At 55.4% G+C, this 15,210-nt stretch overlaps 1 protein-coding gene across 6 annotated transcripts in view; it reads left to right on the top strand.

Annotated features, from left to right (window-relative positions):
* SH3TC1 (SH3 domain and tetratricopeptide repeats 1) overlaps positions 1 to 15,210 on the top strand; it is a 52,191-nt gene that overhangs the window by 29,836 nt on the left and 7,145 nt on the right. For 4 of the 6 annotated variants that reach the window (XM_012783435.2, XM_012783438.3, XM_012783434.3 and 1 more), the window contains 6 exons: positions 580 to 656; positions 1,369 to 1,564; positions 4,582 to 4,715; positions 6,422 to 6,463; positions 8,845 to 10,527; positions 14,504 to 14,684. In XM_012783435.2, coding sequence (XP_012638889.2) covers positions 580 to 656; positions 1,369 to 1,564; positions 4,582 to 4,715; positions 6,422 to 6,463; positions 8,845 to 10,527; positions 14,504 to 14,684 — 2,313 coding nt within the window. Of the gene's footprint in view, positions 1 to 579; positions 657 to 1,368; positions 1,565 to 4,581; positions 4,716 to 6,421; positions 6,464 to 8,844; positions 10,532 to 14,503; positions 14,685 to 15,210 lie in introns of all 6 variants that reach the window. The other 2 variants (XM_075992929.1, XM_075992930.1) reach the window with 1 other exon arrangement.

The following is a 15,210-nucleotide window of genomic DNA, read 5'->3' as shown; positions in this document are numbered from 1 at the left end:
CCGTGAAGTAACAGGCTGTGGCTCAGCTTTCCCGTTACTGAGACCTGGGAGGAGTTTCTCCCAGGAACCCTCCCTGCGTGCTGTGGGCAGGGCTGTCCCCACAGGGGCACAAAACATGTTGTATGCCACCTGGGAAGGAGGAGCTGTCAATCATCTAGTCCAGCTTCCTTTGATTCTAACCAGAGGAACTGAGAGGCCCAGAGAGAGGAGCACTCTGTCCAGGTCACATGGCAAGGTCACAGTAGAGCCAGGATTTGAATCCAGGTCTCCAGATCCTGGGGCTGGTCCCCCGTCACCCCGTTGTATTGAGCTGCCTTGAGGGGAGTGATGAGGCAGATGTTTGGGGATGTGCAGGGCTCCCAGTTAGCAGGGATGGTGGTGTCCCCCAGGACGAGGCACCTAGGCGGGAGGTCTGGGGCCCCCGGAGGCCATGTCCCCGGGCAGGTGTGCGTGTGTGTTGGGGGAGGGGTGGGGCGCACCGAGGCTGCTGGGAGACAGCTGACCTGTCCAGTCTCTGCACAGAGTGTACCTGCCCCCAACCCCCAATCCACAGCAAAGACCCCCCTCTCCCGGCTCCAGGTGGGCTCTCAGGCTCCACTGGGACCCCGTCGATGACCCCGTGGGTGAACCAGCGACACCCAACACCCTGCTGATGGGTGAGTGCTTCCACCGGCCTCTCTTCCCCTGGGGCAGGCAGGTGATGAGGGGTGGCACCAACATTTTGGAGGTTTCTGTGCGTGTCCTGAATCCTCTCCAGCCGTGAGTGCCTGAGCTCAGCCCTGTCCACAGGCTGACCCGAGCCCACAGTGCGCAGGGTGGCCACGCGGCCTGTCACAGCCCCAGAGAGCTCCCAGTGTGACTTCACACACAGTCTGACAGGACAGCCTGGGGGCTCTTTTTTGGGCACCACGCTAAACACCTCGAAGGCCGGGCCATAGTGGGTGGGCTCTGGCTGGGTTTGCCACCTGCATGCTCTAGGGCAGGACCGTGAGGCCCGGGCTTGCCCTGTCACGGGTCCTCTTTGAGAGAAGCTGGCACTGCCAGAAGCCCCTGGGCTTGGACGCCCGTCCAGCTTCTTGCTCTGCGAGTTGGGACGGCCCCGCACCTGGGAAATGGGCCCGAGGCCCCGGGCGCCGAGGTGGGGAATAGGCGAGACTTGCGACCTTCGCCTCGTGGGATAAGAGTGCCTCTTTGAGGGCCACGCAGGCGTCCAGCCTCTCATGTTCGGGGGACAAGCTTCAGCACAAACCTCCGAACGGGCAAAAGACGAATTCCCCGTGTCCAGGGTGTCTGGGGACCGCCCCATCTGCCCGCCCTGGCCCCTGCCCAGGTCTGCCCTGCACTGACCGTGCGGCCCCCTTTCTGCAGCTGTGGGCCTGGCCTCGGCGGTGGCTGACTGCCAGGGCTCGGGGCCTGAAGAGATGACCTTCCGGTGTGGTGACCTCATCAAGATCCTCGGCGCCCAGGTGCCTGGCCTGCCCTGGTGCGTGGGCCGACACGTGGCTTCAGGCCAGGTCGGGTTTGTGCCGACCCAGCTCATCAGCGCACAGGGCCCAGCGACCGAGTGAGTGGCTGGGGCCCCGCCCCTTTCCCGAGCCCACCCCTCCGCTCCTGCGGGCGCCTTGCACCTTCCACCCCGCTTCCCATGCACGAGGCTGGATGTGTCCTGGGCGACTCCTTGTCCCTTCCTTCATCCCAGGCTGGGCTGAACTCCAGCCGCTGCCCCCTTGTCCCCAGTGCCCTCCCGCAAAATGCTGCCAGGAGGGTGTTCTCTGAGACACACTTGCCCATGTGTATGTGTTTTCCGTGGCTGCTGTCGCTCAGCACCACACACTGGGGGCTTACGGTGACAGAGATGTACTGCTTTGCAGTTCTGAGGGCCAGAAGTCTGAAATCAGTGCCAGCAGGGCCGCCCTGCCTCTGTAGGCTCCGGGTGGGCCTCCTGCCTGTTCCAGCTCCGGGCAGCTCCGGGCATGCCTTGGCTCATGGCCGCCTCCATCCACTCTGCCTCCACCTCCATGCGGCTGTCTTCCTTTGCGTGTCTATGTGTCTGTGACTCATTTTTCTCTTCTTATGAGGGCACCAGTCCAACCTCATCTTAACCAAACAAATTACATCTGCAAAGATCCTAGTTCCAAAAGATTACCTTCCAAGGGTCCAGTAGATGTGAACTGTGAGGACAGTATTCAACCCCCTACACCAGCTACTCTCCTCTATAAAGCCCTTCAAATCTGCTGGACCCAGCCTTCAAGGCTCCCCATGGCCCATGCCCTGGTGACTCCTATTTCAAAGGCTGCCATCACCACTGGCTTGCCCTGAGTCTCCTGCACAGGTTGGCTTGTCCCTTCTGAGACAGGTCTGGGTTGACATCGCACCCTGTCCAGGTGCCCCTTTCCATCTCGACCTTCTGGTGTTCCTGGGGGCTCTCACCAGCCACCAGTCACACCTGTAATGGTTAATCCCCAGGGACACTCCTCTGGCTACACACTTGTCCCTGTATGAGCTGCTCCCCACTCCACCCAAGACTGGCCTGCCACCATCAAGGAATGCCAAGAGGAGGGCTCTCTGGCCACCTCCGTGTCCCTGCTACCCAGCCTGGGGCAGCGCAGGGGAGTCTTTGGAGAGTGGTCGGCAAGCAGAGCTGTGCCCATCCTTTGGCAGAGTTCCATCCCCCTGGACTTGACCTTGTCAAGACGTCAGCCAAGAAGCCCAGAGAACATGGGTATATGGGAAGGGCCCTTTACTGGGTCATGTGACTCTGGTCCTGTCCCCCTCTGTGCACCTCACTTCCCACCCACGAGATGCTCGTCTTCAGTGGAGCTGTTCTGTGTTTGGTGCTACGACAACCCAACGCCTCTCAGCCCAAATCGCAGAGGCTGTTTGGTGTTATGCCTTGTCCAGCCAAACGTCTCGTTTTGTCCTCCAAGTTTAAAGTGTCTGTCTGCCTTGGTATCTCTCGCATCCGTGCCTCAGAAGCAGGTAGCAGCTGGCCACGCCAGCATGCTGACAGCACTGCTAGGCCAGCGCCTCCCAAAGTGTGTTCCTCCCCGAGCTCCGTCACGCACATGCTCGCCCATGTCTCCTTGTTGGTGCTCTCCAGGGATTCCCAGCACAAGCAAGGTGTCTTTTCCTGTTGAAATGCATTTCCCACAGTTATTGACTTCCAGAATCTTCTTCTCACACAACCCTATTTGCTTTTCGCCAGGTTGGTGTTCCCTGGAACACTTTTTGGGGACCCTTTGTCTAGCTATTCCCACCATCTCCAAGGGAGGCTACAGTTTCTCAACAGACTGCTGGGGCTGTGTGCACTGGACACGTGCTGAACTTGCCATGGGTCAGAGAAGAGCTATGGGAATGAGTTGGTCCCTTCCCTTCCCTTAAATCAGAAGGATGACAGGGCCGAGTGCAATTGGTCCTATCTACAGCCAGAGAAATCCTAACCGTTTCCTTCATTCAGTCAGCGGATGTTCGCTGAATATCCTTCCTGTTGCAAACCCTGGATTTTCATCCGTTTGTTTAATGAACAAGCTGGTGACTCTTCTTTTTCTCTTTTACTTTATTTTGACATACTTGCAGACTTACAAAGAAATTGCAAGAAGAGTATAAAATCCCCATATGCTGTCACCCAGATTGCACAAATGTTAACATGTGACAACATTTGCTTTATTCTTTTCTCTTTTTTTTACTTCTATTTTTTTCCTAAATCGTTTGAAAGTAAATTGCAAACATGATGTTCCTTTACCTCTAAATAATGCAGCACATTGTTTCTAAAACCAGGGTATCTGCTTACATAACCACAGTACAGTTGTCAAAATCAGGAAATTAACTTCAATACCATGCAGTTATCTACAGACCTTATCCAGATGTTGCCAGTTGTCACAATAATTACCTTTATAGCCAAGATAATTCCATACCCTGAGTTACATTCAGTTGTCCTGTTTCCTTAATTTGAAACAGCTTTTCACTTTTTCTTTGTCTGACATTTTTTGAAGAATACAGGCCTGTTATTTCATAAAATGTCCTGCAAGCTACTCTAAGACTTAAAAAAATTTCTCAATCGGTGCATTTTGAAGTTTCACATTATTCTGGTAATTTAGTCCTATAAGGAAAAATTGTCTCTTCCCCCCACCCCCGCCCCGTTCCTTCCTGTTGTCTTCTCCCTGACTCTGGGGGACACTCTGTGCTATGGTTGTGCTGAGCACTGTGGGATGCACCTGCAGAGGTGGTATGAGGAGCAGAGGGAGCTGACAGCGTGGAGCAGTTGGTTCTGCCTGTAGATGCCACAGCCAGCTTTATGGAGGAGGGAGCATTTGAGATGGGGCTTTGAAGGCTGCCTAGGAGCTCACCTTCCCAGGATGCCATGACCCATCACAGCCTTTCCTGCTCCTGGGCATCTGCTCCTGGCCAGACAATTTCCTGGAGGACAAGATATGTTTTGTTTTTTATCTTGTGGTCCCCACTGCTGGGCAGAGAGCAGTGTTCCAGGACTGTCAAATTAGGGAGTGAAAATGGGTCCTCCTGTGAAATGTTTACTTTGTTTGAAAATATGTTATTTTAAATAGAGCACTTTATTTTTTCAAGGTTGGAAAATGTGATCTTTCTCAATGAGGAAGAAAGGTCATTCTTCGGCAACGAGGGCCGCTTTTCTGAAGAGGACGCCAGGCAGCTACTGAGGAGAATGTCGGCTGCAGCCGTCTGCACCGGGTACAGCCTGGGTACGTGCGGCCGCATGGCGGGCGGCTGCTTCTCCCTTCCCTTCCGGCCTTTGCTGCCTTCATCCTCTGACAAACGGCGGCTGCGCCCTGGGCACTGCGAGTGAACAGACAGGTGCTGTCACCGCCTGCGGGGCATGCGGGGCTGCAGAGAAGCCAGGCACAGGGAGTGGGGCCGGGGGTGTGGCCCTGAGCTCCTGCTGCCCAAGGACCGGCCCCAGCGCCAGCCCGAGACACACGGACAGCCTGAGGCCTCCCTCCGCGGGCGCAGGGGAAAGCACAGGGCCCGATTCTAACTTGGCCGGCACCGTGGGGCTCCTGCCGGGGCCAGCCCTTACCCCCGTGCTCTGCTCCAGCGGCCTCTGTGGGAGTGACTTTCCTCCTGTGTGGTTTGCCTGGGTCACCTGGCGGCTGGGCGTCAGGTGGGAGCCCAGTGCGGCAGGCTCTAGACAAGGCTGCTCCTGTCTTAGCTCCAGCCCCTGTGTGTGTGAAAGGCGTCTCCGCAGGCTGCACAGCAAAGCCTGCACAGAGGTGGTGTGTGCACCTCTGGAGGGCAAATGTGGCTGGGGCAGTCGTGGCGCTCGGACGGACCTGCCTGTCGGCCGCTGCAGGCAGTGGGCCGCAACTGCGGCTTCATAGCTTTATCCTACAGGGCGGAGAAAACACAAGCGAGCGTACACACCCACCCGTGTGCATATATGTACACACAGACACACACTCACAGGTGTACATGTACATACAGACACACAGGGATATACACACACACCCACGTGCCTACACGCATGTACGCACGCCTACACGTGTGTGCATGTATGTATGCATGCATATTCACACGTATATGTGAATATACGTGTGTGCATGCATATTCACACGTATATGTATACATACACAAGTATAAACACACATTTCTACACACACTTTTTCCCTGCATGCTCAATGACATGCATTGCAAGATCATTTTTCTCACCGATGATAGATTTAAACTTTTTAGACCCCACAAACCAATTTCTCTTCCTAAATAGACAAACTTGAACCTGACTTTAATATATCAAGGCTCAATCCAAGGTGATTACCATCTCCTGTCTTTTCTAGGAGGCAGGGTTGCGACCCTTCATTAGGGGACGCGGCATGGCGGGGGCGTCTCGGGGGCCTCTGCGTGCCTGATTCTGCGTGGGACCCCAGGGCCACATGCCTGTGACCACAGTTCATGGCACTTTATGCTTCACACATGTTTTTATAGCTCTTTTTCTCATTTGATTTCTATGGAAACCCAGCAGCTAGTGACGGCTGCCTTGGGGCTGGGGAGGTGCCTGCCCTGGGATGGGGGGGCCGTGGGGGAGCAGTGTCAATCCAAGCTCTGTCAGACTCGGAGCTGAGCCGCCCCCTGTGCCCCACTCCCTGATGGAGCCAGTGGAAGTCCAGGGGTGCCCCTCAGTGAGGGGTGCATCCCCTGTCCCAGAGGATGGGGGGATGGAGTCCCCTGGGGGTAGGCAGGGGTGGGGGCAGACAGCTGTGTCCTGGCCTGAAGACCCTGGAAGACAGGGATTCTCCAGCCCCCTGACCAAGGGTACCCGGAGCCAGGCCTCTCCCTCGGGAGTGTTGGTGTCAGGCATGTTCCTATCCTGGTGCCACCATCCCAGGTGGACATGACCCAGGCCCAGAGTATGCTGGCCAGAGGTGGTGAGTGCCTCTCTGCTCTCCCTTTGCAGACAGATTAGAAGAAACTGCGCTTGAGCAGCCAGAAGGACAAGGTAGGTCCTGCCCGTGCAGCTGGGGTTCTTCTGGTCATAGTCTGGGCCTTGGGGGTAACACGAGGCGGAGGCAGCAGAGCTGGGCCCACTTGGTGTTGGGTGTGGCTGTCACTCCCCGGGGGTTCGGGCTGGGGGTCTGGGGGAGGTCGCCTGAGGTGGGCCTAATGTCACCCCCAACTCCGGATGAGGCAGTGGAGGCCTTGGGGGCCATGCCTCTTCCAACGAACGTGCTGGGCCCCACTGGCTCCCCAACCGAGGTGGGGTATTTCTACCTCTGCTGAGTCCACATGTGCCTGTGGCTTCCTTTCTGGTGACCTCGAGGAGCTGCCACTTGTCCCAGCTCTGCCTCAGAGAGCTGAGGCCAAGCTGCCCTCAGAGGGTGGTTGAATTTGGAGCCTCAGGTTAGAGAGGATGCCTCTCCCTCGACTGAGGTCCCTCGAGGGTCTCCTCCTTCCCGAGGGGCCAGTTTGGGGAGACCCTCCCCATCGCCCCTCTGCAGCCCCCCTCTTTCCTCACACAGGGTCCACATAGAGGTGAGCCTGGGCTGTGGACACCCAGGGGCCTTGGAAATCCTCTGGGTTGTGCTGGGGTATGGCGGGAGGGGAGGCTGGGAGGGCAGGCCCCATTTGCCTCCCAGGGACAGGGACAGTTCCAACCCTGCTAATGTGCCCTGCAGCAAAGGCTGGGGGTCTCCTGGAGGCTGCACGGTGCCTCTGGGGCACAGGAGACGGTCGGTCAGGTCAGACACTCGCTGCCAACCCATATTTAACTTTTTTCTTATTCCAAGGCTTGTAAAAATCTGAGTCTGTAAGACTAACAAGGAGACAGTTTGTTTGAAAATATTTTTTATATGTGAACTCGAAACAGAAGAGTCTGTTTAAATTCTGATTCTTTCCTTTCCAGTAAATTCTCCTTTAATCCCATGTTTTCCAATAGGAAACACAGCTTGTTTGCTCACCTACTGAGACCCAGCTCTGGCTACTGTATCCACCAAAGCCAGCAGTGGCGCCAGGGCAGTTCTGGCAGCCTGTCCTGTGTTAAGTCTTTTTTTTTTTTTTGAGACAGAGTCTCACTCTGTTGCCTGGGCTAGAGTGAGTGCCATGGCGTCAGCCTCGCTCACAGCAACCTCAAACTCCTGGGCTCAAGCAATCCTCCTGCCTCAGCCTGCTGAGTAGCTGGGACTACAGGCATGCGCCACCATGCCCGGCTAATTTTTTCTATATATTTTTAGTTGGCCAATTCATTTCTTTCTATTTTTAGTAGAGAGGGGGTCTCGCTCTTGCTCAGGCTGGTTTCAAACTCCTGATCTTGAGCAATCCACCCGCCTGGGCCTCCACGAGTGCTAGGATTACAGGCGTGAGCCACCGCGCCCGGCCCTGTGTTAACTCTTTAGGAACCGTAGGCCTCAGATTCTCAAACACCGGTGAAGGTAGAGCCCCAGGTTCTGCGAGCTGTCCCGATCTTCCCTGTTGGACCCATTTCCCACAATGGAGCTAGGCAGAAAGACACAACACCCTGCCCTCCGCTGTGGCTGGCTCTGTCAGTCTTGTGGGGCAGCCTTGGAGCTCGTGCTGATCAATCGCTGATTGGCTGATTTCCTGGATTCCTCTACCTGATCAGAAGCCTGAGATGCTGACAGAATCATCCATTTGCAGTTGTAGCACTGAATGTGGATGGGGCCAGTTAAGTGGCTTCGATTCTCTGTAAGAGGGAAAGGGACCTTGGAATGATCGCTGAGCTATTGGACAGGAGGTCTCCTAAAACTACGCTGTCAAAAAGGCAAAGGAGGCTGGGCGCGGTGGCTCACGCCTGTAATCCTAGCACTCTGGGAGGCCGAGGCGGGCAGATTGCTCGAGGTCAGGAGTTTGAAACCAGCCTGAGCCTGAGTGAGATCCCGTCTCTACTATAAATAGAAAGAAATTAATTGGCCAACTAATATATATATAGAAAAAAAAATTAGCCGGGCATGGTGGCACATGCCTGTAGTCCCAGCTACTTGGGAGGCTGAGGCAGGAGGATTGCCTGAGCCCAGGAGTTTGAGGTTGCTGTGAGCTAGGCTGATGCCACGGCACTCACTCTAGCCTGGGCAACAAAATCGAGACTCTGTCTCAAAAAAAAAAAAAAAGGCAAAGGATAGGAAAGGCAGGTTATTTGGTAAGAGAGTCGGCCCAATAGGTCTGTACTCTCCCTGCAATCGTAATTACTGAGTTCCCACTCTGCCCTAGGCCCTGGTTTGGCAGTTCACATAACTCTCCAGTGCTTGCTGGGAGCCAGTGGGGAGGTGTTGTCTGGAATGTGCTAAGGGAACACTAGGCTGGGGAAGGGGAACCAGGACTCACGTCCAGACTCTCACCCATCTGGATGTTTTTTGTGACTTGCAGAAATGCCTCCACCTTGCCTGAACCTGGAGCCTCATAAGACCCTGCGGAAAGTGAAGAATATTCTAAAACAATGCAAGACCTCTCCGGACTGCCCTAAGGAGCCAGCGTCCTGGGGTCTCCCTGCAGCGTCCAGTGCTGTGAGCTCGCTGGACACAAAGGAGCCCTTCCACCTGGACGCCGAGGACGACTGGGCCGACCCAGAAGCCCTGGGCCCACTGCTGCTGGTCCTGAACGCCCCTGGGTACCAGGCCTGCTTCCGAGGCCTGTACGACGCCTCGCTGCCATGGCTGAGCAGCGTGTTCTGCAGCTTCACCGACGAGGAGGAGCTGACTGCGCACCTGGCGCAGGCCCGGGGAGCAGCCAAGAAAGCCGGCCTGCCCATGGCCCTGGCCAGGCTCTGCTTCCTCCTGGGCCGGCTGTGCGCCAGGAGGCTTAAGCTGTCCCAGGCCCGGGTTTACTTCGAGGAAGCCCTGGGGGCCCTGGGGGGCAGCTTCGGGGACCTCTTCCTGGTGGTGGCCGTGTACACCAACCTGGCCACCGTTTACCTGAAGCAGAAGAACAAGGAGAAGAGTGCGCAGGCGGTGCCCAAAGCCGCGGCCCTGCTCCTGGGGACGCCCGGCCACGTGTGCAGCACCGAGGCGGAGGCGGAGCTCCTCAAGTACGCACTGCGGCGGGCCGTGGGTGGCCGGAGCCTGCAGGCCGAGGCCCGGGCCTGCTTCCTGCTGGCCAGGCACCACATCCACTTCAAGCAGCCCGAGGAGGCCCTGCCCTTCCTGGAGAGACTGTTGCTCTTGCACAGGGACCTGGGGGCCCAGGAGGCCTCGTGGACCTCAGACTGCTACCTGCTCCTGGCGGACGTCTACAGCCGGAAGTGCCTGCCCCACCTGGCCCTCAGCTGCATCAAGGTGGCCTCACTGCAGACACAGTGCTCACTGGCCAGCTCGCTGAGGAGTGTAGACCTGGTGCTCCGGAATGCCCCCCGTCTCCACGGCCAGAGGCAGGTGGCCCACAGCCTCCCCTCCCAGACGGCCCACTACCTCAGACAGGCGCTGGCCTCCCCGGCCTCGGGTGCGGGCTGTGCACTGCGCGGCCACCTCTACGCCAGCCTGGCCCAGCTACACAGCCACCACGGGCAGCACGGGCCGGCCATCGTCTTCATGATGCAGGCGGTGGAAGCGGATGCCGTGGCCGGAGTCCACCCTGTTGTGGATCACCTGGTAGCCCTTGCCTGGCTGCACGTGCTTCATGGGCAGAGCCAGGTGGCCCTGGGCATCCTGGAGTCCGTCCTGGATGCGGCAGTGGCCAGCATGGACCAGGAGGGTGTGATCACCAACATGGCAGCTGTGGCCCTGAAGAGGACTGGCAGGACCCGGCAGGCGGCTGAGGGCTACTACCGTGCCCTGCGTGTGGCCAGGCGCCTGGGCCACCTGCAGGACCAGGCGGTGGTGCTGGCCAACTTGGGGGCGCTGTGTCTGCACACGGGTGCCAGCAGGCTGGCCCAGCACTACTTCCTGGAGGCCGTTGGGCTCTTCTCCAGGCTGCCCAGCAGGGAGTGTGGCCGAGACTTCACCCAGGTGCTCCTGCAGCTGGGCCACCTCTGCACCCACCGGGCCCTCACCCAGCAGGGCAAATGCTACTACGAGTGGGCCTTTCTGGTCGCCGTGGAGACGGACCACCTAGAGAGTAGGTGCTGCCCAGTTACCTCTTCCATACCTCCCGGGGATCCTTGGGGTCTACGTCAGGGCTCAGAGCACACCTGGGCTGTGTGATTCAGAGGCGAACAGTGGTTTTTCCAACAGAGAGAATGCGGAGTAGGTGAAACCAGCAGATGTTCGCACACGTCCTTGAAGAAGACTGTTTCCACACGGGGCGAGCATCATGCTTTGCCTGGGGACTTCCGGTTTGAGCTCTGAAAGTCTCCCATCCTGGGAATCCTCAAAGTCCAGCTAGTGGGATGGTGGGTCCCCTCGGACATACCCTGGTGCTGCAGGCTCCCCGAGCTGAGAGCAACCCAGGCCCTCTGTGAGCCCGGCCTTGAATGCCAGGTGCTTGCACTAGTGGTATCTCCTTGGGATCTCCCAACAACCCTGCACACGGGGCTGCACTTCCCCTCCCCGACACAGCCCCCTTCACAGAGCGCGCTGAGTTGGGCGGTTAACCCCAGGCCACAGAGCAGTTCAAGTTTATGCAAAAGCCTCTTTTTGTGCAGGAAACACCCCACGTTCCACCCACAAATGAGACTTGTGTGGTTCTCATGGGAGGGGGCAGCACAAGTGTGGGAAACTGACGTCAAGCCAGAAAAGCCACAAACGGGTGATTAGTGTAATAGCAGGGCAGCTCCTGGCCCCAACTTGTGGGCGAGGGGCATCTCTTTAGTCTGGGACCTGAGGGTTGAGGGTGCAGCCCAGCAAGAGGGTGGGGGTGAGGGGCTGGCAGTGCAACCCCTGCAAAGGCCCAGGAACAGTGAGCAGGCCAGTGCAGGGAAGCAGAGTTGGGAGAGGGTTTGGGGGCTGGATTAGGAGAACCTCCATTGGCCCAGGGGTCCTCAAGAGCACTGGGGAGCCACTGAGTGCTATAGCACACTCACTCTGGCTGCATGCAGTGAATGAATAGCAATCCAGGTAGCAGGGGACAGACAGACAGAGGAAGGAGTTGAGGGAATAGGGACAGGGGTCCCATCCCCTGCCCTATGGCACCAGGCCTTCATCATGGCACAATGAGACTGCCCAGAGATGCCTCTGTCACATGGCCCAGAGCCCCAGGGGATGTGCCAAATCTGCCCATTTTCAAGCCAGGCCTGGCACACATTCCTGGCCCTTGAAGGAACAGAGCTTCGGGAAGCCCTGAACGTGTCTACCCATGGCGGGAAGGGAGGGTCTAAATCCAGACCTTTCCCAACAGGTGGGGCCTTGACAAAGAGGTGGCCTCTGGCTGCAAAGGTACCCTCGTAACCTTCAGGAGGAACCAAGTGCCACAGACCCCCCTGTGGCCTCGGGCAAGTCATGGCCTTAATAGCCAGTGGCACCTTCTCCTAGGAGGTACCCCGAGGGTGCTAGGGGTTCAGATTTGGGAAAGCCAGGCAGGGGACCCAGGAGACCATGTTTCCTCTCTCCCATGTTGAGCATCCAAGGAGACCAAGGGCAGGCAGGTACCCCAGGGCCACCAGGTACTTACTCCAAGTCATTTTCAAGTCACTCTGGAAGTTTGTGTTTTTCCAGGAATTTGGCCATTTCATCTAGGTTATCTGATTTATTGGTGTCCTCTTATAACTCTTTCAGTTCTGTCAAGAGGCAATAATGTTCCCTCTTTCATTGCTAATTTTAGTTATTGATATCCTCTCTTTTCCTTGGTTGATCTGGTAAAAGATTTGCCAATTTTGTTAATCTTTTCAAAGAACCAACTTTTGGTTTCATTGACTTTATTTATTTTTCTATTCTCATATTATTGTTTAATATACTCTGTTGCCTGGGCTAGAATGCTGTGGCATCAGCCTAGCTCCACAGCAACCTCAAACTCCTAAATTCAAGCAATCCTTCTGCTTCAGCCTACCAAGTAACTGGGACTACAGGCATGCACCAACATGCCCGGCTAATTTTTTCTTTCTTTCTTTCTTTCTTTCTTTCTTTCTTTCTTTCTTTCTTTCTTTCTTTCTTTCTTTCTTTCTTTCTTTCTTTCTTTCTTTCTTTCCTTTTCTTTCTTTCTTTCTTCTTTCTTTCTTTCTTTCTTTCTTTCTTTTCTTTCTTTCTTTCTTCTTTCTTTCTTTCTTCTTTCTTCTCCTTTCCTTCCTTTCTTTCTTTCTTTCTTCTTTCTTCTTTCTTTCTTTCTTTCTTTCTTTCTTTCTTTCTTTCTTTCTCTTTCTTTCTTCCTTCTTTCTTTCTTCCTTCTTCCTTCCTTCTTCCTTCCTTCCTTCCTTCCTTCCTTCCTTCCTTCCTTCCTTCCTTCCTTCCTTCCTTCCTTCCTTCCTTCCTTCCTTCCTTCCTTCCTTCCTTCCTTCCTTCCTTCCTTCCTTCCTTCCTTCCTTCCTTCCTTTCTTTCTTTCAAGACAGAATCTTGCTTTGTTGCCCCGGCTAGAGTGAGTGCCGTGGTGTTAGCCTAGCTCACAGCAACCTCAAACTCCTGAACTCAAGCAATCCTCCTGCTTCAGCCTCCCGAGTAGCTGGGACTACAGGCATGCGCCACCATGCCAGCTAATTTTTTCTTTCTTTCTTTTTTTTTTTTTTTCCTTTGGAGACAAGAGTCTTGCTTTGTTGCCCAGGCTAGAGTGAATGCCGTGGCATTAGCCTAGCTCACAGCGACCTCAAACTCCTGGGCTCAAGCAGCAATCCTGCTGCTTCAGGCTCCCGGCTGGGACTACAGGCACGTGCCACCATGCCCGGCTGATTTTTTCTATATATATTAGTTGGCCAATTAATTTCTTTCTATTTATAGTAGAGACAGGGTCTCGCTCTTGCTCAGGCTGGTTTCAAACTCCTGACCTCGAGCAATCCGCCCACCTCGGCCTCCCAGAGTGCTAGGATTACAGGCGTGAGCCACGCGCCCGACATAATGTTTATTATTTATTCCTTTGCTTACTTTGGGTTTGTTTACTCTTCTTTTTCTGATCTCTTAAGGTGGAAGTTTAAATTTTTTATTTGAAATGTTTCTTCCTTCTTTTAATGCAGGCATTTGCAGTGACAAATTTCCCTCTAAGCAGCTGTAGCTGCCTCCCATAACTTTGGTTTTCATTCATCTCAAGGTATTTTCTAGTTTCCTTTATCATCTCTTCTTTGACTCATTAGTTGTTTAGGACTGTATAGTATAATTTTCACGTATTTGTGAATTTCCCAAATTTTCTTTTGTTGTTGACTTCTAGTTTCATTCTAATGTAGCTGAAGAACATATTTTGGTATGATTTCAATCATTTTACATTTACTGGGACTTGTTTTATAGCTTGATATGTGGTCTGTCTTGGGGAACCTTCTATGGGTACTTGGGAAGACCATGTATTCTGCTGTTGTTGGGCGGAGTGTCATTTTATAGATGCCTATCGGGTCTTCTCGGTTTGCGGTATTGTTAAGGCTCCTATTTTCTTCTTGACCCCAAGAGTATTTTTGGCAGTAGCAGCTCTGCACTGCCTGCAGCCCTGCTTTTAGGAGAGGCCAGGAAGCTTGTGAGTTTGGAGCGTGGCCTGGTGGAGGCAGTGTCAGCTTTGGAATGCCAGGAGCCGGATCTGAATGGCATAGGCTGGGTGTCAGGATCGACACTCAGCCTTGGACTCTCAGGGTGTCCATCTGCAATTGGGGTGCCAGTGTCCCCGACCTCATCAGCTCGGTGTGAAGCTGGCCCCTGTCCTGGCCGGAGGGGCTTCATGAAGCAGAAACAGGTTTCCTGGTGTGAAGGCTGAGCCAGGCCAGGACTCCCAGCCCTGGGGGTTGTGAAGAAGGTGGGTGCCATCTCTTGAGCACCTGCCACATGCCATGCATGGGGCTTATCTTGGCATGCTCATCGTCTGCGTGCCCTCAAGCAGGCCACCTCGCTGTTCAGGCTCAGTTTCCCATCTGCAGTGACCCTGGCTCACAGAGCAATGGGAGAGGCAGGCTTGCAGCAGGGGTCTCGAACCCCGCAAGCATCTGCCATGAGGCCATGAAGCCGACCTCCTCTTTCTGTGTCCCCCATGCAGGCCAGCTGCAAGCCGTCCAGTGGCTGTGCCACTTCTACAGCACCGTCATGCCCAGCGAGGCCCAGTGTGTCATCTACCACGAGTTCCAGCTCACACTGGCCCGCAGGGTGGCCAACAAGGTGCTAGAGGGACAGCTCCTGGAGACCATCAGCCAGCTCTATCTGTCCCTAGGCACCGAGCGGTGAGAGCCGGCTCTGCAGCGGGGGCTGGGGGCGCACAGGGAAGCTGGGCCCAGGGTCCCAGCGGACCCTCTCCTCGGGTAGGCTTGGGGTTGCCTTGATATTGTTCAGGACCTGAGTCCCAGCTTGGCCTCCCTTGATGGTTGATGCACCCTCCCATCTCTGCTTGCAACACCTCCCAGACAGGTATCTCATCCCCAACAGAGGCAGTGCATGCATTTCTAGGCCATTTGTCCTGCCACAGTGGCTTTTGTAAGCTGTCATTTCCTGCCCTGAATCTGCACCCACTGGTCTGGTTCTGGGCTAGGGTGGTCTGGCCCTTGTCTGTCCCCTCTAATGTGACCACAATGGCCACATGTGCCTGGAGGTTCTTCGCCCATAGAAGGTGGTGCTGGTTGTCTCACCTGCTTCCCCAGGCAGAGTTTCAGGGTCCCATGTCCCAATTGTGGCCCACAGAGTGTCCTGACCTGGTGGGGTAATGATGGCTCCAGCCACACTGCAGTGACAAGCCCTCAAGAGAGCAGGGAA

Source organism: Microcebus murinus, chromosome 16 (genome assembly GCF_040939455.1).
Source record: "Microcebus murinus isolate Inina chromosome 16, M.murinus_Inina_mat1.0, whole genome shotgun sequence".
Classification (NCBI taxonomy): Eukaryota; Metazoa; Chordata; class Mammalia; order Primates; family Cheirogaleidae; genus Microcebus; species Microcebus murinus.
This window is presented reverse-complemented; position numbering and strand designations above follow the sequence as displayed.